This window comes from Pinus tabuliformis, chromosome 2_1 (assembly GCF_031772625.1).
Source record: "Pinus tabuliformis cultivar Carrire ecotype Pingquan chromosome 2_1, CPIR1, whole genome shotgun sequence".
Classification (NCBI taxonomy): domain Eukaryota; kingdom Viridiplantae; phylum Streptophyta; class Pinopsida; order Pinales; family Pinaceae; genus Pinus; species Pinus tabuliformis.
In genome coordinates, this window is record NC_142299.1 from 661,154,141 (window position 1) to 661,180,007 (window position 25,867).

General features: G+C 41.3%; 1 protein-coding gene across 1 annotated transcript in view; it reads right to left on the bottom strand.

The window, feature by feature from the left end:
- The window catches only part of URE (urease), a 393,081-nt gene that overhangs the window by 22,431 nt on the left and 344,783 nt on the right, over nucleotides 1-25,867 (bottom strand). The window contains exons 12-15 of the mRNA XM_089403154.1: nucleotides 12,307-12,436; nucleotides 12,000-12,158; nucleotides 10,837-11,007; nucleotides 10,479-10,613 (exon numbers count right to left, since the gene is read on the bottom strand). Of these exons, the coding sequence (XP_089259280.1) occupies nucleotides 10,479-10,613; nucleotides 10,837-11,007; nucleotides 12,000-12,158; nucleotides 12,307-12,436 (595 nt within the window). The remainder of the gene's footprint in view (nucleotides 1-10,478; nucleotides 10,614-10,836; nucleotides 11,008-11,999; nucleotides 12,159-12,306; nucleotides 12,437-25,867) is intronic.

Below are 25,867 nucleotides of genomic sequence, written 5' to 3' on the forward strand. Positions count from 1 at the left end.
GCATAGATTTTTCTGACGCGTTGCAATTAGGGTTGCACAGATTTTTCTAATGGGTCACAATTAGGGTGGCGTGAGTTTTCCTAGTAAAACCGTGAGGATTGTGCTAGTTTTCCTAGCATAACTGGACAGATCACAATAGTAGAAACGACTTGTGTAGGGGTTTGACTACCAATTTTGAGAGGGCGACAAAGGCAAGAGTTTGTTTGTAGAGGGAGAGAATTTTCTCTCCAGATACTTTTGTTAGATTCTTGTTGATTGGATAGCTAGCTGGGCTTCCAAAGATTGTACTCAAAATTCATTGTTGCATAATAAAATAAATCCTCATCTGCTGCATCGGTTTCCCCAATGGGACATTTGTCCAAAAATAATGGTGTCAATATTTTTGTGTGTGTGCTAGCATTTCTCAGTTCATATTTTTGCTTCGACAATTAATTTTTATGGTGAAGAAATTGCAGTGTGAATATTTCGTTATTTTTCCGTAAACAAAATAAACTGCATAATTAATTTAATAGTTAGAAGCAATATTTTTAGTTGCTGCATTTCAAAGAATTTTCAGAACTCCTAGTCATTGTTAATATTTTTGTACCATGTGCTCTTTTTCTCTCATAAAGTCACTTTAATAATAAAGTGTACCTTGTACTTGATCATAAAGTCACTTTATGACACAAGTGACATTGATATTAAAGTACATAGTACATAACCCACCAGAAGTAACTCTCCTCCACGACATTAATATAACTCATAATCATGGATAAAGACACTAATGTGTCATCTTAGGCCAAAAGGATAAATGCACTAGGAAACACCTCCAAAAGGATTAATATTAAAGTACATAGTACATAACCCACCAAAAGTAACTCTCTTCCATGACATTAATAAAACTCATAATATCACATGACAAAAATACACTAATGTGTCTTCTTACGCCAAAAGGATAAATGCACTAGGAAATGTGAAAATTCCTACACTGAAGGAACCCGTACTGCAACAAATATGAATCTACTTCACCTACTTGATTTTTAACATACATTAACCAAGTTATTCTTCTGAATACTGAAGCAAATTACTTCTACAGCCTACACGAATTAAATATTTGATTTCATGAAACAAAAAATAGAACAAAGAACAAGATACATAGGACACACTTATTTTTGGACACAATAGTCCCCGGAAAAACCCAATGCGGTAAAACCAGTGCAACAATTCTGAGGGTTTATTATTGTGAAGGAAAAATATTTGAATACATATCTAGGATGCTCATCTAGCAATCTTTTACAGAGAAAATACTGGCGGAAAATCTGAGTGAATTTCACCTCACTTCATCTGGTAGAATTTCGGCTGATCCGGCACAACACTGGCTAACCCCGGCTATTTCTACGCTGGCTATACGTCAGCCGTGTGTCACCTTCTTTGCCCTCTGCGTCAGCTCTCCTGGCAGTTCCGACAGTTCCCGACAGTTTCGGCTGTTTCGACAGTTCTGGATTGTGCGTGACAGGCAACTTTTTTGCGTCAGCTCTCCCGGCTACTGCGCTGCCTCTGCATCAACTCTCTCAGCAGTTTTGGCTGTTCCGGCAGTTCTGGATTCTGTGTGACAGGAAAATTTTCTGCGTCAGCTCTCCTGGCTACTACGCTGCCTCTCTGCAAGCTCTCTCTGCCTCTTTGTTCTGTATTTTCTAGAAATTCCTCTCAGATTCTCTCTGCCCCTCAACTGCAAGATCTCCCCAATTGTTTTTCCTCCTAAGAACTTCTCACCTCAGAAGATCGATTTCCTCAATCTCTCTGTGTGTTTTTCCAAATGAACCCCAAGCCTCCATTTTATACTTTCCCTGTTGAGTCTTCAATGACCAAGATTAAAACATGACTTGATCCGCCTTCTAAATCATTCTCACCCATATTTTGATTAATGCACATTAATATTTTAATTTCCTTAAGTTTAGACTTAGGAACTCCATTAAAAGTATTAATTATTTTAATAAAATACAATCTGGGTGGAATTTCACCAAACGGTTCCTGGGTTCTCTAGAACTCATGTGCCTTAGCCTCTCCACCAATTTTCAAGGCTAGAGCACTTCCGATGCTACCAAAAACTAACACTCCCTCTTAGCGAGGAAAGTGCTCTGGCAACAATGTCCACCTGCATGTTGCTTTGTTTCTGAAGCACCTCATTTCTGCACTGCTACTGCCACCAACACTATTAGGACCACGAGTTGGGCGCGCTCATGTGCAACGAGCGACAGTGGGAGACAAACTTTGGTTATGTGTGACAAGTCGAGTTTGCGACGACGAGCGGGTGTGTTTCGTTAAACGCGCCTCGATGAGTGTACGACGAGTTACTTGGAGAGTTGAAAAACCGAGATTGGGAAAATCGACTAAGTATGGGCACATGCGACGAGTTTATATGAGGTGTCGAAAAACCGATGAGTTGGTAGGCCGACACATCATTTGGTATTTTCATGGGTGGATTGTGTGGTCGGCTTGGGCAGGCCGACCCACCTTAACCATGGAGGGCACACATATGAGTGGTGACTTAGTGGAGGAGGCATCAATCAAAGTTCAAGTGAACAAGTGTGGAGCAACACTTGGGTGAGCAAAGGACGAGCAATAGAAGAGCAGGCAAAGTGCAGGCGGACCGAGGGCCACAACACCGAGTCGAGACGAGACAAAAGGAACGAGTTGCAAGAAATTCGTGTGAACTGTTATGGGTAGTCTACATGGCGGGCGGATAGGCGAGTTGCAGGTGGGCGCTCCTGCCCGACCCGGCGAGTGAGTTACAGGTGGGCGCTCCTGCGCGACCCAACAGGCAAGTTGCAGGTGGGCGCTCCTGCCTGGTGAACAAGTTGCGGTAGGTGACCCGACAAGGTGGGTGCTCCTGCTCGGCGGACAGGTCTGCGTTGCGGACGAGCTGTTGGTGCAACGAGTTGTGGGCGAGTGCCAAATTGCGACGAGCTGCGGAGGGACGACCCGGGGTGGGCGCCTCTGCCCAAGGGCGAGCTGCCCGACATGACACGGGCGTGGGTCACCTTGAATAACAAAAGTGGGCGCTATTAAACGAAAGGGCGACCCGACACAAGCAGGTCGAGCTGTTGAAAATTGGAAAGCTTTGTCAAGGTGAAATTTGGGGTTTCTTGGCAAAGGCTGAACTTGTAATTGTAGTTGTAAAATACTGAATTATTATTATTGGGTAGACTCTAATCTGGGAGTTGCCCCTCCCATTAAAAGAAAGCATTTCCACTGTGCATATCTACGATATGATGATGATGAATGTTATTTCCACCGTGTAAATGATAAATGCTTAGTAGAAGTAAAGAAAAAGAACGAAGTGTTGAATGTTAGGCATAGCTCGTACTCATAAGTATTGGTGAAAAGAAAGTGGGTAGCGGTGCCGCACCTGCCTATGTGCAGTTGAAAGATCACCGCCAAGATAGGGGCATGACAGTTGGTATCAGAGCTGATTTGGAAAACGAGGTGAAGCAAATACCACTGCACTTCGTGACAGAGGGTATCAGAGGTTGATTCAGACGAATCAAGATTTGCAAACTGAAGTGAAAACTTCGTGACAATTGATATCTTTTGGTAGCCGTTGGTATTGGGTTTTGAAGCTGATGACTGTTGAGGGTAAAGCAGGTATTGAAGACTTGCCGAACGGATGAAGATGGTCGAAAGAGCATTTCAAAAACTTGAAGACATGACAGATTATTGGAAAGACGAGACGCAGAAACGCTATGAAGCTCTTGTGCAAGAGTGGGAACTCTTGATACACATGGGGGACAAGATAGTGGACATGCGGAAGGACTTGGGTAATCTTCATGGAAGGACTGTTGAACTCAATGAACTTGATGAGAAGATACGACAGGGTGATCGAAGACTCCAAGAACTCATGGATGAATGAGTTCGACTAAGGGAGAAAAGCACCATGTTGCAGGCAAAAGTCAAGGGACTTGAGGATGACATTAAGAGGGACTTTCTTGGTAGAAAGCCCATTGTGATAGAGCAAGATGAGCTCGATTACATTGACAGACTTGGGGACTATCACCAAGACATGAAGGAAGATGTTTGGATGATTGGGTCACTTCGAGTGGAAGAAGTCAATGTGTGCCAAGTAGGTGCACTTAAGCAGAATGCGATGGAGGAGAAGCTTGATGGAGCTCAAGCTAGACCAAGATCGAGTTGCTTAGATGACCGAACAGAGGGTTGAAGTACCTTAAGAAGGAAGTCAGGTCGAAACATAAGTCGAAAGACTCTTCTGAGGTTGAGTTATTGAAGAAGGTTGCAGAGATAAGATGCAAGATCAAGCCTAGAGAGGATGGAGATGCCTTAAGGCTGAGTTTTGTGCAGGTAACCGTACATGGCAAGAAGTTTGCTGCATTGGTGGACACGGGGGCTACTCATAGCTTCCTTAGCAGGAAAGAAACAACATCTTTTGGGAAGAAAGCTGAAGTGGGGAGAGAGTCGAGTGCTTTCAAAGCAGTGAACTCTACCATGAAAGCTGTGACAGGTGTTTTGAAGGACACTCAAGTGAGAGTGGGTTCATGGTTTGGAAAGTTGGACTTGAGGGTGATCGACTTGGATGATCATACTATGGTGCTGGGGCAGGATTTTCTGAAAGCTGCACAAGCCATACCAATGGTGGACCGAGATATTCTCTTGATTACAGCTGGAGGACAAACTATGATGGTTCTGATGAATAGGAGTTGCTTGGGATATAGACCAAGGATTGCTTCGATGGCTTTGTATCCAAAGGATCTGAATGTGAAGCATGATTATGTGGAGCAAAGGGGACTTGGATGTATGACTCAAACAACGAAGGAAAGGAAGATAGTTGACTTTGTTGTGAGAGCTAGAAGGAAAGATGAAGGTGGAAAGGCAGTTTCACACATCTTGAGGCACTTGACAGATGCATCTTCTATGAAGGGTCTTCACCATGGAGTTGCTGATGAAGGAAGTTCAAATACTTCTTCAAAGGCAGTGGTTGGGGAAGATTATGCAGGTAGAGATCCGGCTGGCATAGTGGATTTTTGCAGGTATGCCATGGGCATATATGACTTTCAGTTGATGAAAGACAAGCTTGAGAAGCTTGGTTGTACACATGAGGAGGTTGAAGCTATGCACAAGTACTTGAGGACGTAGTATCAATCAGATACATGGGTGGATGAGAGTCAGGGAGGAAACTTCCTGGCCCTTCTTTCTAGATAGACCTTGGAGGATAGGTGTGTGCAGGTCCTTGATATCTAGGAGGACTACACCACCCTTACAAGGGGCCTTGGAGATGAGGCTTCTTTTCTTGACAGGTTGATGATGCTTGGATGAATGCGACTGTATGACAACACATTGGCATTAGCATCATGGTAGCATGTTGCAGATGAGATGATGGACTATGTCATGGACCTGAGCATGGCTTATTTTCACATTGGAGATGGATTCTTGATCGAGTTGAGATTGTGACAGGATGTTGAGAAACAACCAACGGTGACCTGAGGAGGTTCATTCTCATGGGTTGAGCGCTACAGTTGGATTAGCTACCCAACTAGTTTGATGACATGGGGGCATGCAGTGCACCGAGTTTGTGTCAGATAGATGTCTTGGTTACCATTGAGATGTTGTGTTGGATGGAGTATTATGTAGTGATTCACATGATGATGATACATGATGAGGTCAGACACGATATATGTTGCAGCGATGGCATGTAGTCGAGTTGGAGGGACCAACCTTACATGATGGGGCAACATGTAGATTTGCGACAGATGTGGATTGATGATCATGGATTGAGGAGACTTTCCGAAGTCATGAACCTTGGTGGTTTATGCGATGATGGAACAGAGATGGGCAACATGGACATTTTGCAGATGTTGGAGCTAGCGACACTTTGCGATGATGTATGATGGTGTTGTCGAGGATGACAACTGTTTAAAGTGGGGGAGTATGTCAGGTCCCAGGACCACGAGCTGGGCGCGTTCATGTGCGACAAGCGACGGTGGGAGACAAACTTCAGTGATGTGTGACGAGCCGAGTTTGCGACGACAAGCGGGTGCGTTAGGTTAAACATGCCTCGACGCATGTGCGATGACGAGCAGATGCGTTCGGTTAACACGCCCCGATGACTGTGCAACAAGTTACTTGGAGAGTCGAAAAACCAAGATTGGGAAAATCGACTAAGTATGGGCACATGCAACGAGTTTATATGAGGTGTCGAAAAACCAACGAGTTGGTGGGCTAACGTGCGGAGCCGACGTGCGAAGCAGACAAGTTGATGGGCCGACACATCATTTGGTATTTTCATGGGCGGATTGTGTGGTCGGCCTTGGCAGGCCGACCCACCTTAACCATGGAGGACACATATATATATGAGTGGCGACTTGGTGGAGGAAGGATCATCGAAGTTCAAGCGAACAAGTGTGGAACAACACTTGGGTGAGCACAGGCAAGGTGCAATCGGACCAAGGGTCGCAATACCGAGTCGAGACAAGACGAAAGGAACGAGCTGCAGGAAATTCGGTGAACAATTCTGGGCGAGTCTGCATGTCGGGCGAATAGGCGAGCTGCAGGTGGGCGCTTCTGCCCGACTCGACAGGAAAGTTACAGGTGTGCACTCCTGCTCGACCTGACAGGCGAGCTGTAGGTGGGCGCTCCTGCCCGGCGGACAGGTCTACGGTGCGGACGAGTTGAAGAGAGCTGCTGGTGCGACGAGTGTCGAATTACGACGAGCTGTGGAGGGACGACCCGGGGTTGGTGCCTTTGCCCAAGGGTGAGCTGCATGACACGACACGGTCACCCTGAACGACAAAAGTGGGCGTTGCTGAACGAAAGGGCGACCCGACACGAGCAGGCCGAGTTGTTGAAAATTGGAAGCTTTGTCAAGGTGAAATTTGGGGTTTCTTGGCAAAGGCTGAACTTGTAATTGTAGTTGTAAAATACTGAATTATTATTATTGGGCAAACTCTAATCTGGGAGTTGCCCCTCCCATTAAAAGAAAGTATTTCCACTATGCATATTTATGATATGATGATGATGAATGTTATTTCCGCTGTGTAAATGATGAATGCTTAGTAGAAGTAAAGAAAAAGAACTAAGTGTTGAATGTTAGGCGTAGCCCGTACTCATAAGTATTGGTGAAAAGAAAGTGGGTAGCGGTGCCGCACCTGCCTATGTGCGGTTGAAAGACCACCGCCAGGATAGGGGCGTAAAAAACACTGTGCTGCTGCTGCTACTGTACTGCTGCCCAGGACACTGCCACTGCTGCATTTGTACTACAACTCCCTCTCAAACGCTGCATTTGCTATGCTACTAGCACTACCACTACTAACACTGCATTCTTACTGCAACTCAGTTGCTGAGAGAATCAACTAAAAAACATCCAAAATTAACTGAACTTAACCGTGTTCAACATAATACAATGAATGCTGGAATCTGACTGCTACTAACTTTGACCCTCTGAATCTTCTGCGCTGCTGCTGACTTTTGCACTTCTGCCAACCTTGCTCTGCGTTGATCAGTCTCTGGTCCCAAGCTACTGCATCTGTCCTCCAAACAATCCATTGCATCATCTGACACTAAGTCCATCTCGCTACTGCTGAATCTTGGGCTCCCGTAGCAAGGAATTGATCTAAGAGGTGGACTCCTCAAGGATCCTGCCCACATGTAGTCCTCTCGACTACAACTCAATATCGCCCCATCTCCCACCTAGAGATGTGTGGGCACTCATGGCAAACTCATCCTCATCAATCTTTGTTGAAGCAACCTTAGGATCATGTTTCTCATCCTTATCCTTTTTCTTCAAAGGACACTGGGATGCATAGTGGCCCATCTCGCCACAACTGAAACATTTCACCTTCAAAATGTCCTTCTTTTGCTTCGGCTTCTGTTGTCCCTTCGATGCTAGAGCTGCATTCTCCTCCTCCTCCTTCGTCTTTGTGCCACTCCCACTGCTGCCACTGAGGTTGACCTTCACTAGGTCCCTCCTTAACTCCTCCTGTTGAAGATCCACCCACGTCTCCTCCCATGAGGGTAGTTTTTCTTTGCCCAATATGCTTTGGACGAAAACTTGCCATTCATCTGAGACTCCATTTAGGGCTATCCTCACCATCGTGGTTGGCTGAGGAGTGGACCCCATTGCAGCAAGCTGGTCTCTAGTGTCCTGAAGACGTTGAAGATAGAGGTTCACCCCTTCTCCTTTTTGCATCAAGGTCCGCTGCAACTTCTGCTCTAAGTACATCTTCCACTGTTCGAAAGAGCCTTCATACAGAGAAGACAAGGCTTCCCACATCTCTCGGGCTGTATCCTTGCCTTGCAAATGTGAGACCACATGATCTCGAACTCCATCGAGAATGAGCCTCTTTTCCTTCCCCTGCTCGGCCTTGTACTTCTTTTCATCATTGTTCGCAGGAACAACTACAAAACTATTGACGTAGGCCTCGAGATCATATTCCTCTAGAACAGCTAAGATTATGGTCTTCCATATGACATAGTTGGAAGCACCTTCCAACCTGTACTGATCTCTGAGCCCATGCGATGCCATCTCATCCAACTGTCGAACTGACTCCTCTAGTCACTACTTAGTACCGCTTAGCAAGTGAGAAATTCGAACTTTCTGGCGGAAAGTTCTTTGAGGAGAAAATTTCCCTTCTACGTGTCTTTGTTCTTTTCCAACGGATTTCTACCTCAACAGAAACTGCACCCTTCAAGCACTGCGCTAAGGCTCTGCGTCACTCCCTCTGCCTTTGCAAACTCACGAACTGGAAATCGTACCTCTTTGTCGTCTCACTCAGAGAGAGATTTCCTTGGATCTTCTTCCGACAAGGACTGCACAATCCCTTCAAGGGGATTCAAATTGCTGCCAAGTGCAACTTTCGGCTTCATTGCTCAGCACTGGATCTGCTCTTCCTGTTTCAAAATCAACGCTCTGATCCCATGTGAAAATTCCTACACTGAAGGAAACCCTATTGCAGCAAATCTGAATCTACTTCACCTATTTGATTTTTAACATACATTAACCAAGTTATTCTTCTGAATACTGAAGCAAAATACTTCTGCAGCCTACACTAATTAAACATTTGATCTCATGAAACAGAAAATGGAGCAAAGAACAAGATACATAGGACACACTTATTTTTGAACACAATAGTCCCCGGAAAAACCCAATGCGGGAAAACCGGTGCAACAGTTTTGAGGGTTTATTATTATGCAAGAGAAATATCTAAATACATATCTAGGATGCTCATCTAGCAATCCTTTACAGAGAAAACACTGGCGGAAAATCTGAGTGAGTTTTACCTCACTTCACCCGGTAGAATTCTGGCTGATCTGGCACAAGACTGGCTAACCTCGACTATTTCTGTGCTGGCCTTGTGTCAGCTTTGCGTCACCTTCTCTGCCCTTTGTGTCAGCTCTCCCGGCTATTCTGGCAGTTCCGACAGTTTCGGTTGTTCTGGTAGTTCTGGATTCTTCGTGATAGACAAATTTTCTATATTAGCTCTCTCGGCTACTACGTTGCCTCTGCGTCAGCTCTCTCAGCAATTCTGGCAGTTTCCGCTATTCCAACAATTTTGGATTCTGCGTGATAGACAACTTTTCTGCATTAGCTCTCCCGACTACTGCGTTGCCTCTCTACAAGCTCTCTTTGCCTCTCTGTTTTGTATTTTCCAAAAAATCCTTCTCCCGGATTCTCTCTGCCCCTCAGCTGCAAGATCTCCCCAATCAATTTTCCTCTTGAGAACTTCTCACCTCAGAAAATCGAATTCCTGAATCTCTCTCTGTGTGTTTCCAAATGAACTCCAAGCCTCCATTTTATACTTTTCCTGTTGAGTCTTCAACGATCGAGATTAAGTCTCTAATCAACGACTAAGATTAAAACATGACTTGATCCGCCTTTTAGATCATTCTCACCCATATTTTGATTAATACCCATTAATATTTTAATTTCCCTAAGTTTAGACTTAGGAACTCCATTAAAAATAATAATTATTTTAATAAAATACAATCTAGATGGAATTTCACCAAACGGTTTTTGGGTTCTCTAGAACTGCCTTAGCCTCTCCACCAATTTTCAAGGCTAGAGCACTTCCGATGCTACCAAAAACTAATAGGAAACACCTCCTTGGTACCCCTCATTTTTCAACACTTCCGAATTTAACATTGTTGTATTTTTCAAATAAGCCTTCTATATGGAGTACGTGTTAGACAAAAGCGTTGAGGTGAGTCATTATGTTGTCGATTTTGTTATAACATACTCAAACTTTCCTAGTTACAAAAATCACTTTACCTTTGAAAACATAAAAACCTGAAAGATTGATTTTGACGTTCCCCCTAACTAACTAACATATGGGATTCAATGAAAATTCATCTGTATTAAGTGACAATGTGAATGGGTGTGTTAAATCTATGAAGGTATACAAGAAAAGTCATTTTGTCAATAAAGGATCACCAAACCTAAAAGCTCATTCACACAATAAGTAAATAAAAAATTTAAAGTCACAATTAGTTACCGGTTCAGGGGTTGAGATGCTTGCATTGGGATCTCCCATTTGTGCCCAGGCAATTACACCACCTTTAATAATCATTTCAGGCTTTGCACCAAAGAACCCAGGGTTCCATAAAACAAGATCTGCCATCTTTCCAACCTGCATGGTTTTATATTAATAACTATAGTTATTGAAACACTTGTAATGAAGGACTATACTTTTTAAAGCAAGAAATTCACTAGAAGAGAAAATATAGTCCTAATTAAAAACGAACGATAAATATAGCATTTAAGGTAAGCTACTTTGAAACATTGTTTAATAGCATCTACTAATTTGTGTTTACAAAAGGTGAATACACAAATTATGAAGAATGGTTTTGTACCTCAATTGAACCAAGAATTTGAGAGATACCATGAGCGATAGCTGGATTGATAGTGTACTTTGCTATAAATCTCTTAATTCGGAGATTGTCATTCATATCAGACATAACTTCTGGGAGTTGTCGCCTTTGTAACTTCATTTTATGAGCAATTTGCCATGTACGAGTTATAACCTGCACAATAGATCATTAGTAAATCGATTTTGTCTTTCAACAATACACCCTTCAAGTAACATAATTTCATTTTAAGCTATTTGAAAAGAGATAAATAAACAAGTCAACCTAGACTAAACTTCAAGAACACATTGTACAAACACTTCACAGAATGTAGAATAAGGATAGTGCATAAATTATTTTCATTTTAGAAAAGGAGATGGTTGTTACATGTTATATAGGTCAAATCTAATGAATATTCTTTACACTCTCTCAAGTTCTACATGGTATTTGAGATTTTGGAGGATAGTTTAAACTTTAGACTTAGGAAACAGTTCATATAACTCCAAAAAGGCCCAATAAAGACAAGCTAAGTAACACAAATTACACTACAGTTTCAAACCCAAAGAGGAACAAGTGAAGAGGCTCCATAGGCGGAAAAATTCACAGGAAGACAAATAAGGGGTTTGGAGGTAAGTGTTTGGTTATCCCTCCATGAACACAAAGAAATTGAGAGCATATAAAATGTCTCAATGGCTCATTTTTAGAAGTAACATATTTTGAAGATATAGTCTGTGCAAGAATACCTGTTTATGTCAGGCAGTTGTAACAAACATTTCTCTCAACTTATGATAGCTTATTGCATTGCATTTAGGGTGCATTTATGATTTCAAATTAGAAATGACATTGTAAGATTGTACTTGAAGGTCTTAGTTGTTCTGTTTCCTCTTTCAAAAGATGTATTCAGATGAGGTATGTGCTCAAGTCATTTCTAAAGGATACTTGTTAGAAATGCAAGATATATATCAGCTTTGGCTTACTCTGACTTTATTGAAACCATAAACCTGATAAGGCAAAAATGATTTTCTTTATCTATTCTCCTTTTTACATGTTTTTTTAATGTTATATAAGAAGTATTTCCCTAAAAGCATCTCGTCTATTAAAATAAAATTCTAATTTTAAATCTTAATGGAAATGCAGCAAAAATAACTAGTCTATAATGACTCTTATACCTCTCCTACACGACCCATAGCTTGAGAATCAGAAGCGATCATACTAATAGCTCCCATATCATGTAAAATGTCCTCAGCAGCTATTGATCCTTCTCGTATGCGTGACTCAGCAAACTTCACATCTTCTTCATTGTCTTTGTCCAAGTGATGGCATACCATCTATGAGAAATGTAGAAATTGACTATTTAGTCAAATGAATCTCTTTTTGCATCGTTCCACCTATTACTAGTTTAGAATAGTGAGAATAAGCATATACAAATGATGACCATAAGACGTTATTCACTTAAAGTTTGACCATGAAAAGTACCAGCATGTCCAGATGTTCATCAACAGTGTTGTGCGTGAATGGATTTGTAGGATTAGTTGAGGATGGAAGAACATTCATCAAGCCACAAACTTTGATAATATCTGGAGCATGACCACCACCTGCACCTTCACTGTTTAGACAAACTTAGTTAATAATAATTACAGTGCATCAAATTAGTACCATTCTCTAATAGTGCTTATGCTAAGTATTGAATATTATGAACTTATGTAAAAAATTGGATATATGTGGATGTGTGTGTGTGTATGTCCACTACTGGCCATAATTTTAAAATTTGTCAATGGGATTATCAAAAAGTGCAAAGAGGAGTGAGCGTTGGAAGTGGTAAAGCATCTCCGAGAGTTATAAATGAAATAAGACGTTGCAAAGTGAAATAAAAAACAAATACAGTTGAACCCAAGGAAGCCCAACGTAGAAAAATGGCCAAGGGTCTGCAAGACATCAAGGAAAATTAGTAGCATGCTCCAACATAATCACTCTTAGGAACCTATGTCAAAAATTGGCTGTATGTATGTGCATGTGTGTAATTTCAGGAGAAAAAGGTCACATTACTTCATATTACTTCAAAACATTATTACATCCAAAGCACTACATTTCCAAGATGAGAAATAATCAATCATGTAAAGAGTTGCTGGAGGACTCTTCATGTACCAAGATCAAAGCTAAATTCTCTTTATTCCTTAGGAAGCCTAATCCCGAAGTCTTCAAATAAACCTTAAATAAAATCCAAGAACCAATTCTCACATTGCATATTCTAGACAATAGTCCATCATGAATCATAACAATCTTAAGAGGCAAAACCAAAGCCATAATATACAAACATATCCTTAGAATAGTACCTTTTGAAGCTGTTTGGATAATCTCCTTAGTAATAGAGAGACTGCTCGTTAAATAATCATGACGTTCTCTTGATTCTAGCTCCCCGAGTATGGGAGTTGGGAGGCTAAAGATTCAGAGGAATACATTTTATCTTCTTACCTTTACTTCAATTCGTAACTTTTGCACACAATCTTGCTTGATTTGGGAACCAACCCTGGCATCATCTGAAGGAATAGATCCATTATGAACCATTGAGAAGGACACATGGGTCACACAACCATTCATAACTAAATTAGCTGCAAACCCAACAAACATAAGATCTTTCCCATCAACCCTTTGGACTTGAATTCAGCCTCACATTTTTTAGATGTAAAGAAAAAAGGTTGACAAAAGAGGAAACCATTGATTGGATAAGGTGATCTCCATTGAGTTGATAGTGCTGGAATACATCCAACTCCGCAAGAAGCACCCAACCATTTGCTTGAGACATATCCCCCAAAATAACAATGAGGCCATCAAGTAACCCCTTGACATCATCTGCTAAAGTCGACACTATTGTAGACATTGCTTGGAAGGCATGAGTGCTTTTAATAAGTAGTGACAAAGCACCTAACTTGGTCCATCTTCAAAGTGTCCATCCATCGAATGGAGAGATTTATGTGCTAATTTAGGTGATAGGAATATAGATCCAATAGACTCAACATTGAATTACCCCCAAGATTATTACACCCGCCTAATTATGGCCATGGGAGATTAGGCATCAATTCTTCCTTCAACATCCGTCCTCTTCATATATGCCTCTACCTTGAAAGGGCAATCCCAAATGTTGTGTCCATAAAAATGAAATTTTATCTGAATCTGGAATTTATTTCCATTCAGAATCTCCACAAACTATAGTAATCATGTTTGGAATGCCACCATTGGTGTCCATAAACATCAACAATCTCAACACCCATTCACAATTTAAGGATTCCAAGGCTAATTATGAAATAAACTTAGGCCTTCCCCCACACCTTGAAGTATCCTAGGGTTCCAAAAATGCAAGGAGAGACCTAGAAGACAAATACATGTATAGTGGTGAGCTGTCAATGCCATGTTTGAGTTGAAGTTCACATTGTAAGGTTTTATGGTCATATTCAATCCCTCATACAACCAAAGACTGCCCAAGAAAACATGTTTATTTGAAGAAGATTCAAAGAGGAATACGAAAAAGCCTTTGTTAAGAGGGGATGTGTGGATCTTATTCTATGCTATTCCATACCAAGTCGTACCAAGCTGTGAAACTAGAATTGAGAGTGATAACTTCTCTAGATAAAGTAACCCATTCGGGCTCTCTACGACTTTGAAATGCCATCCAAAATCCACTCAGTACTAGTACGCACTGAAATCGATTTCTCACTATCACTCATTTGAATACATTTCATTGAGCCTCTAGGAGGGAAGCTTGGGGCTTGAGCCTTTTGAATGGATCCCCCACCACCAATCTTTATTGTCTATTGGATGCCATCTTGAGATATTAAGTCCAAATACCCTTTGATTGAGATGATTTATTGATACCTTTAGTGGTCTCAATTATACCATCACTTTGCTTTTCCAAGAGGTGACCCTTTTTTTAGAAACCTAAACCTCCCTCGCCATCCTTTTCCATCTCCATATTTCATTTAGGAATGATATATTTTCTAATATGACTAATAATATCAAAATGTACAAAGAGGAGTGAGCATTGGGAATGTTAAAGCATCATCAACTGAAATGTAAAAGAAATAAGAAAGTACAAAGTGAATGACAAAACAAATATCGTTGAAACTTATAATGCCCTACCTAGCAAAATGTGAGCAAAATAGCCAAGGGTCTGAAGGGCATCAAGACAGAAGCCCTAAATTAATGACATTGTCAACCACCAACTATCCTAAGAAAAAAGGATGAGAATAAGTGGTGATTAGATTCTTGATGCTGTTAATTTTAGATAACAATGGTATGTTCTATGCTTGCAACAATTACTTCAATATCTTTTATTAGCCCAATGTCAATTCCACTTTAATTTCCAATAGCAATCACATAAACTATTATTTCACATTGATAGTAACTGTAGATAGAACATAAACAATAAATGCAGAAGACAAGACAAGAGAACACCAATTTTTGGCTAAAGCTAGGGAAAAACCCCAAGATAGGGAAAACCCTTATTCAATCCTTCTTATTATCAAATATCAAATGTTCAGTAGAGAGAGAATGTCCAATAGAGTACAATGATGAGAGTCAAAGTCAATGTGACTTGACTTTCGTAAATTACCCAAACCAATGAATATTTGATCAGTTTGATGAAGGATTACAATTCTGAAAAGTCAACAACAGTCAACTTGCCCTAACCAGTCATCAACGGTCAAAACAATAGTAAAAAAAATCAACAAATCAGCGGTCAAACCCAGTCAAATGATGAAGTCAACCTGTGGTCAAAACAGTCCTGCAACTCTTGGTCAACCTTGGTCAAACAACTCCTTTTGCCTCGGTTTCTGTGCCAGATAACATGGCCTGTTTGGACAGACCTATCCCTGGTCAAAATGTAATCAAACAGTCCCTTAAGGTCCAAAGTCAATGCTGGTCAAAGTCTCCTCAAGAACAGAAAGTAAGCGCAAGTCAAATCAACTCCAAAACTTGCACGTGTGGAAGAACAGGATGCCTCAGACTTGTATGACCCAATCAATGAAGGAGAGAGAAGAATATGTTGTGTTGATGATGTGCCAAATGAGGATGAGGGTCTTCCTATATTTATATGCGATGATGGGGGTTCAATTTGTCTAATTGACCCCAAGCCGACCTTGAACAATTGTGCTCTCGTGGTGTTAAAATTGGCAACTAGGGCCAAAATTCCACTTCGGACAACTCATTTGATGAAGGTGATGATTGCATTGTATTCCTCTTTTCGAGTGGACCAAAATTGACCTAACGATCACTAAATTTGGATAAGGAGAAATATTTACTTATTCAAAAGAATTTTTATAAGACACGACCTTATCAAGGCGGGAAAAATTGAAAAAATGAAATTTGAATTTGCCTCCTCAAGTGCCCAAGTCAGCCTACCCATGAAGGATATAAGTAGTCTATTCAAGATACCTCATCACTCATATTTTTTCTCTGAAATAGCTGCAGAAGGAAGATGACCCCAGCGAAGGAGCAAAGGCAAGGTTGACGTTATGGTTGGGCTGTTTGATGGGCCGAGTTTCTTAGGCAGGAGGCCGAGTATGTTAAGGGAAAGTCTGGGCTTATTTGAGGGTTGTTCTAGGCATATCTTTCTCCTATTTGCAGGTCCAAATTATCCTTGAGGCAGATCACAGAGCTGGAGTGTTTTTGGGTGTGTTTCTATGATGTGTAAATCTCTTCTAGGTTGACCGCATCTACAAGAAGCCCCTCTCAAGCAGGCTGCAGTCCCTCCTATAGCTACAGTAGGTTTGGATTCTTGTTTGAAGTAGGCCAAGAGGCCTAGAAGACAGTTCTGCCTAGGCCGCAGTCATGAAGGATCAGCGAAGGTGTTTGGAGCCTGTCATGAGGGTGAATGCAGAGGTTGCAGCCATAGGTTAGGGCTGGCATGTGCCCTAACCAGGTCTATCATAATCTCAGAGATTTTCCTAGCACAAGACGGATTTTGGGCCCATCATATTTAGCAAAGAAAGCCACATTATTTGATCCAGCTCCTTTAGAAGATTATCTTGTAAGTACTGCTGACCACTGATTAGGGCAGAACTTGTCTGCTACTGTTCAAAGGCAGAATTGCATACTTGTCTGGGCAGTTTCTTTGACGTTTTGACATTGGCACGGGTCATCATTTTGGCAAGTCAGTTTTGACTTTGATTGTACTCTCTCTCTCTTTCTCTGCTGATCATTTGATTATAATAATAAGAAGAATTGATCAAGGGTTTTCCCCATCTTGGGGTTTTTCCCTGGCTTGAGCCAAAATCTTGTGTCCTCTTGTCTTGGCTAGTCTCTTATGCTTGATGTTTATGTTCTTTCTTCAATTACTGTCAATGAGATAATGGTTTATGTGATTGCTAAGAAATAAATGGAAATGAAAATTGGGCTCATAAGGAACATTGAAGTAATTGACCTAAGCAAAGAACATGTTATCTAAAATTAACATGGTATCAGAGCTCAGGTAAGGACAAGCCCAAGCAAGAGTGAAAGAGAAAACAATCACCAAGAGAAGTCTGTTGACAAGCCTCCTTGATCTCTTCTCCCTGCAAGTCTGAAGGTAAGTCAAAATGAAGTAGAATCCTCAAGAAAGAACTCACATACTTCAACAGAAGGAAGGACGGATTCCTATATTTGTTTTTGACTCTGGCAGTTGCTAAGTTTCTGTGTGATATTTAGCTGTAATGATCTTACAAGGCCAAGATTTCTATTTATCTTTCTGGGCAACCTTGTGCTAGACCAGGACTGTTTTAAGACTCCTACATTTGGAGAATATGCGAGTTAGAAGGCATGGAAGGATAAAATATTTGTTGGTGACAATGAAGCAACCTCCATAAAGGATTTGGATCTGTGATTCCTTTAAGTTTCAGAAGGCAGAAAATAAGGTCACTTTCCACAGAAATTTAAAGGAGGACATTTCAGCCCTATTCAAAGGAACCTCAAAGCTAATTTAACAACCCTCTCCTGATCGCACTTATTGGGAAGTATTTCGATTTCTGCATCAAAGGTTACAGTCTCAGTTTATCTAAGCAATGAAGCATCTAGTGCACAGTTGTGAATAACAGCGAAAGAAAGACCATCAGATCTGCATCTTGCTTCGATTTTTTTTTAATGCTCTGGTATGTACATTAAAATCATTATTGAACAAGTAAATATATCAAAGTTTTTGTGAAAGGACTGTTCTCGAGTATTGCAAGGCATTCAAGGCCTTCCTATTCGACCATCAAATCAACTCTAGAAGAAAGGAAAATTTATAAGTGTATGGTCCAAATTCTATGACATTGTTCATATGATAGCCTGTAAAGGACAGTCCTCAAAAGAATTAAAATTCTGAGCTTACTCCTACGTAAATATTTGATCCAAAGTTGACTTTGCTGAAAGGACATTTTGAGCATGAATCTGTACTCAACCTTCTACACATTCCTGAGCATGAGGCCCAAGCTACTCATCAAAATTCTAACTAGAAGCAACCTAGATCTCCTGCTCTGAGCTCATTTCATCTCAAAAGAACTTAACCCGAGTCTCTGTTATAAAGAAAGAGGAGCCGAGACTCCTATCATATTTTTCTTGCATAAAGGAGACCTAGATCGATCTCATAAGTGTTTTTAAGAAGGCTCATCACCTTGATCTCAGTCTTGGATCATAGCATAAAAGGGATTAAATCATCTATACATATTATGTACGCTGACCTGTGGAGAAAGTATGAGCACCTGGGAGATGAGATCCATGATGTGTTCCTTCATCTGTGTCGTAATCAACACATATATAGATTCACAACTTGAATCTCTTATGTCAGTCAAGCCGACCTATGAAATTTTATTTATTTACAGTGGCAATATTGTTAATCTATATTAACTCCCTTCAATATAGTCATCAGTAATATTTGGTTACATTGAAAAGGAAGAGATCTACAGGTATCAAGCAGTATCGATCCTTAATCATTTTTTTTTGGAGAAGAATCAGTCACTTATCCTAAAGCCCTCTAGTAACATCATTAAAAGTAGCAGACCTGGAGGTGTATGTTGATTTGGGGTAGCATTGGATGTGCTCTAGCCATGAAAATTGGTGGAGGCTAAAGCAAATGAGATCTCCAAGACCCAGAAATGGTTTGGGCAGATTCTAACCGGTTTGGGAGATATTAAAATAATTAATATTTTTAATGGAGTTCCTAAGTCTAAACTTAGGAAAAATAAAATATTAATGGGTATTAATATAAAACTGGGTTAGAAGGTTCCAAAAGTCATGGATCAAGCCAAATCTAATCTTTGCTGTTGATTAGAGATTTAATTTTGGCCGTTGAAAGATCAATAGGAAAAGTATAAGAAGAGGCTTGAGGGTTAGTTGGAAAACACACTGAGGGAGATCAATTAGTTCGATTTCTGGAGTGGGGTTAGTTGAGAAATTCGAACTAGTGGTCTGGAGAGCAGCAAGAGGCAGCAAGTATGGAACCAGAAAGTCGGAAACAACACCAGAGGACCAGCGCAGAGGTTGGAAAGGTAGACGCAGAGTCTCTTAGACAGACGCAGAGGCAACAGACTGCGTAGTCACTGGAGGGCCTGTGTGGGTGACATAGAGAGGCCCAGTGCTGATGCAGAGAGGCAGGAGCTGACACAGAGGACCTGGGAGCTACGCAGAGGTCAGCTAGCCTAACGTTGAGACTGGGAGAAGTGTTGGAGAATTTTCTCTCTGTTGGGTAAGCCAGTTTGGCACCCAGTTGTACTGAAGAATTGTTGAATAATAAAATCCTCCCTTGCTGCACCGGTTTTCCCACATTGGGTTTTTCCGAGGACTGTTGTCCAAAATATCTGTGTCGATGTGTTGATTATTGTGCATGTGTTTGTTTCTGTATTATGGTGTGATATCTGCAACATAATTTATTTTAATGTTTATTGAAGGATTTTCATAAATAACTTATTGGGAAATAAGTAGGTAAAATAAATCAGTGGTTGCAGTGATAGAATTTTCACATGGTATTAGAGCAAGTAATCAGAGACAGGAAGGGAAAATCAATTATGGGTCGAGACCATGATGCAGAGGCATCTACGTTAGGAGACTTGCACAGATTTTCAGAAAATTGCACAAGAGAAAGTGATTTTGATTTCTCTATGTTAGCTTCCATGCTGAAAGAAGAAGTGGCTTGTATGACTAGCTCTACATCATCACAGGTATGGTATATAGACAGTGGAGTTTCTTGGCATATGACGGGAATCCGGGAATATTTCTCAGATTATTGGGAGGAGAAGATGAACTTTCAGATCACTGTGGGGAACAAGGCAAAGTGTACTCCAATAGGGAGGGGTACCATAGTTTTTCAAACTGAAACAGGAGAGCGGTTCCGTGCTACCAATGTGCTGCATATACCAGGATTGGGGATGAACTTACTTTCTGTGTCGCAACTTCAAGGAAAAGGCTATGACGTCTTCTTCATCAAGGAGAAAGTATACATCAAACACTTGAGCTGGAAAAAAAAGTGCAGATCGGGATCAAAAGTAACAGGTTGTACAAACTACAACTACAATCACCAGTGGCACTAATAGGCAGTCATGGAGACAAGGATTTGAATGAACTATGGCATAGAAGAATGGGACATTTGCACCATGGGGCTTTGAGAATTCTCAAGAGCACTGTAACAGGAGTTCTGGATCTTAGTACGGAACGAGATGATGTATGCAGAGGATGTGCTCTAGGAAAGTATGCCAAAGCAACATTTCCTAGAAGTAAAAACAGGGCCAAGAGTGTACTAGGATTGATACACTTAGATATCTGCGGACCTATGTCCACTAAAGCTCTTAGTGGTGCTGAGTACTTCCTTACCTTCATTGATGACCACTCAAGGAAAACTTGGATTTATTTTTTGAAAACCAAGGATGAGGTTAACTGTCAATTCAAAGAGTTCAAGGCTCTGGTGGAAAATCTGACTGGGAAGAAAATAAAAGTTTTGCGTTCAGATAATGGTGGAGAATTTGTCGATAAAGACTTCACTGATTTTTGCGCTAAGGAGGACATCAAAAGAGAGTGGACAACTCCTTACAATTCAGAGCAGAATGGAGTCGCAGAAAGAAAGAACAGGACTATTATAGAAGCAGCTAGGGCCATGATGTATGATCAGGATATGGCAAAATTCCTGTACGCAAAAGCATGCAACACAACAATTTATGTTCATAATAGAACTCCTCATCGAGCATTGGGCAAGATTACTCTAGAGAAAGTCTTCACAGGGAAGACGCCTGAAGTCAATCATTTCAGCTTAGCATATTGCCGCATACCTAAGGAAAAGAGGAAGAAGCTGGATCAAACTGCAGAGAAAGGATATCTAGTGGGATATAGAGAGAACGCCAAGGCATACAAAATCTATCTTCCAGGGAGCAGGAAGGTAGTAGTTTGACGAGATGTGAAGTTCATGGAGGATAGGGTTTTCAGAAAATCTCGAGAAATGCCTTCCGAGGAGCAGTGAAAAGAGGAACCGTTGGTCAAACCTTTTCAACCAACGAAAGAAAAGAATTCTTCCTCGAGACAGGAAGAATCACAGGATGAGGAGGAGCTAATAGAAGCACCTGCTGGCAGAGGAAGAACGACCAAGGAACTTCGTCAGATTCTGCGAGATGTAGAGGACTTCATCGATGTGCCAAGGAACAATAAGAGGGAGCGAAAACAGCGAGATAGATATCAGACATTAGTAGCTCAGGATGGGGAGTCTGCTAGTTTTCAGGAGGCAACTCAACATTAGGTTTGGCTAGATGTGATGGTAGAGGAGTACAACTCCATAATGGTAAACGATGTCTGGGAGGTAGTGCCAAGACCTCATGACAAATCAGTGGTAGGTTCGAGATGGATCTACAAGATCAAATACATTGCAGACGATAGTGTTGAGAAATACAAAGGCAGGTTTGTGGCTAAGGGGTATGCTCCGAAGAGACCTTCGCCCCAGTAGCCAGGTATACATCTATTAGAACCGTGATATCTCTTGCAACACAGATGTGGTGGGAGATTCATCAAATGGATGTCAAAACATCATTTCTGAACGAAGTGATAGAAGAAGAGGTATACATTGAACAACCAGAGGGCTTTGAGACATATGAGAAGAAGTCTCATGTATGTAGATTGAAGAAAGCCTTGTATGGGCTGAAACAGGCACCTAGAGCATGGTATGGTCGAATCGACAACTACTTGTAGAAAATGGGATTTGTCAAGAGTGACGCAGATCCAAATCTCTACTATTTGGTTGTAGAGAATGAGCCTCTAATCTTAGTATTATATGTGGATGATCTCTTCCTGACAGGATCATCCAGGCTCATCGGGGACTGCAAGAAGAATCTAGCCACGGAATTCAACATGAAGGATTTGGGACGAATGCATTATTTCCTGGGGTTGGAAGTTTGGCAACAAAAGGGGGAGATCTTCCTTGGGCAAGGGAGATATGCTACAAAAATCCTGAAGAGATTCAGGATGGAGGACTGTAGACCCATGGCTACTCCAATGATCACCAACTGGAAAAAGATTGATGCATTAGAAGACAAGGATGTTGATCCCACCTTATACAAGCAGCTCATAGGGTCCTTGATGTATCTGGCCAATACCAGGCCAGACATTTGCTACGCTGTCAACACCCTCAGTCAGTTCATGGTGGAGTCGAAGAGGGCGCACTGGGTAGCAGCCAAACATGTTCTCAGGTACTTATAGGGAACAGTCGATTATGGACTCTTGTACACCAGGAGTAAGGATATCAGATTGAGTGGATTTATTAATGCAGATTGGGCGGGAAGTTCAGTGGATCAAAAAACTACCTCGGGTACTGTTTCAACATTGGATCAGGAATGACCTCCTGGTGCAGTAGGAAACATAAATCCGTGGCTCTGAGCTCAACAGAGGCATAATATATGGCTGCAAGCACAACTTCGTGTGAAGCCATATGGCTTAGAATACTGCTTGTGAACCTATTCAGAAGAAAGATGGAGGCAACCAGGATCATGTGTGATAATCAGAGTTGCATCAAGCTCTCTAAGAATCCAGTGTTTCATGATCGGTCAAAGCATATTGATATCCGATGTCACTTTGTCAGAGATTGTGTCCAACGAGGAGCTGTACAGTTGAGCTACACTCCTACAGGAAGACATCCTTACCAAGGCCCTTGGAAGAACCAAGTTTGATTATTTTAGCGATAAGATGGGGATGATAAAGAATCCATTTCAGTAGCAGAAATGGGTATGATGTTGCAGTGCAGTAGCACGATGCAACATGATGAGAAGAAGTTTGCAGTAGAGATGCAGTGTTAGCAAGGAGGACCAGTAGCAGCACAAATGCGGAGGGAGTTGCAGTGCAGATGCAGTGTTGGGAAGACGGACCAGCAACAACACGGATGCAGAGGGAGACACAGTGCAAATGTAGCAGTGGCAGTGATAGAGCCATGGGCAACAGTGTAGGATGAAACAGTGCAAAGGATGTTGGGCGGGGAGGCTTAGCATCGGTACAGGTACTGATGCCGTATGATCAGAGTAATACTCAGTGTTGAGTATTACTAGAGCACAGTCCTCACTAAGAGGGAGTGTTGATTTAGGTCAGCATCGAATGTGCTCTAGCCATGAAAATTGGTAGAGAGGCTAAAGCACATGAGATTTCCAAGACCCAGAAATGGTTTGGGCAGATTCTAACCGGTTTGGGAGATATTATAAAAATTAATATTTTTAATGGAGTTCCTAAGTCTAAACTTAGGAAAAATAAAATATTGATGGGTATTAATATAAAACTGGGTTAGAAGGTTCGAAAAGTCATGGATCAAGCCAAATCTAATCTTAGCCGTTGATTAGAGATTTAATCTCGGTTGTTGAAGGACCAACAAGAAAGGTATAAGAAGAGGCTTGAGGGTCAGTTGGAGAACACACTGAGGGAGACTAGTCAGTTCGATTTTTGGAGCGGGGTTAGCTGAGAAATTCGAATGAGTGGTCTGGAGAGCAGCAGGAGGCAACAAATACAGAACAGAGAGTCGGGAACAACACCAGAAGACCAGCGCAGAGGTTGGAAAGGCAGACACAGAGAGGCAACAGACTACGCAGTCAATGGAGGGCTTGTGTGGGTGACGCAGAGAGGCCCAGTGCTGACGCAGAGAGGCAGGGGATGACACGGAGGACCTCGGAGCTACGCAAAGGTCAGCTAGCCCGACGCTAAAACTGGGAGAAGTGTTGGAGAATTTTCTCTCTGTTGGGTAAGCTAGTCATCCAGCTGTACTGAAGAATTGCTGAATAATAAAATCCTCCCTTGTTGCATCGGTTTTCCCACATTGGGTTTTTCCGGGGACTGTTGTCCAAAATATCTGTGTCGATGTGTTGATTCTTGTGCATGCGTTTGTTTCTCTATTATGGCGTGATATCTGCAGTAGAATTTATTTTAATGTTTACTGAAGGATTTTCATAAATAACTTATTAGGAAATAAGTAGGTAAACCGTAAAATAAATGAGTTGTTGTAGTGATAGAATTTTCACAGTGTATAAATCTGTGGACACCTGAAGGTTGTTTCATCAGAAACCACCTCGCTTGCTTTCCTCACATTATATAGTTGATAACCTCAAGAAGTTAGTTTGGATCCTCCACTGGCCTAAGAAATAAGTCAAGTTGTATTGCACTGTGTCATTGATACTAAGCTAGAACAAGTGTTCATAGTCTTTCATCTTCGTCATTCAATGTCAAGCACTAGAACCTGGGGGGCAGAGGTCAGTTTCTCTTCATCAGTTTAAAGTGCATTCTTTGCAATAACACTGAATCCTGGAAGTACTTCAGTACATCAGCAACCATACATATTCCAAGTATATTGATAATATATTTAAATATCTTGGCATAATTTGGCCCATGTTATCTATTGCTTGGATTCTCTTTGAGTATGGCATAAGATGTTAAGATCAGTGTTAATAAGGGCTAGGACTCTGGATCTATGATGCAGAAGACACCTTGGCATAATCAGCCTTGGAATTCAGAACAAGTCCCTTGATATCTTCATTCAGTCAGTCATATCTGTGATATCAGTAATAAAGTTCTATTGATACACTGCTGTTAGTGTCTGTCAGTTGAACGGGCAGAGCATGTGAGAATCTTTAGTTGTGCATTACTGAAGTTTGATAATTGGAAGTTTGCTGAGTCAGTTCCAGCATGATAATATCTCATCTTAAAGATGAGGAGCAAATTAATAAAAGGGCTGGATGTCCAACTGGAGCAAGAATTCAGAGGGAGCTATATGGATGACTTTGCCACATGGACCAAAAGAATAAAGTCAAGAAAAGTAGCAGGTTGCAGATAGCTCAATGATTATGATGTGGGCTAAGTCACTTTCCCAATATTTAGAGGGAGCCATGATCGAAGATGCAGATGACGTCCCTCTAGTTTAAAAGTTAAGATGGATAACTCAGCCTTGATACACTATTTCCTGCACTTAAAAGTCTGATGTGATGGAGAAGCTGTTGATCCCTTGTATTCCTGATAATCACCTATCATATGCCTCGCTATCAAGACTCTGAATCAGTCTATGAATGAGCCTCATAAATGGATAACTGCTTGTTGAAATATCTCTATTATCTATGATTGGAAATACACTGCTGAAATTTAAGATTCCATGGATGCTGGCTCAATTGACAGTATGATGAGTAAAAAGGGCACACCTAGTGCTATATTTTCTTGATTCTGTTGCTCTAGGAGCACAATTGAGGTTGAATGTATAAAGCAACATGCATGATTTATTATTATTGATTAAGGAAGCTCTTTAGTGAAGTCATTTAAGCACGTGTTGGAACCTCTATTGTATATTGCAATAACATGTGTGGGATTTGTGTTTCAAGGAATCCATGTTCCTCGACCACTTCATCCATGATTAGCACTAGGTACCCACTTTATTTAGAATATGGTAGAGCTAGGAGAAATCAAGCTCCATCATTTCAGGATGGATGTGTAGGTTATCGACACCCTCTCAAACCTTCTTGGTAATGTTTATCTTCCTTCAGAGAGAGGCAGTGTTAACATTGGCAACTAGGGCCAAATTCCACCTTAGGACAACTCA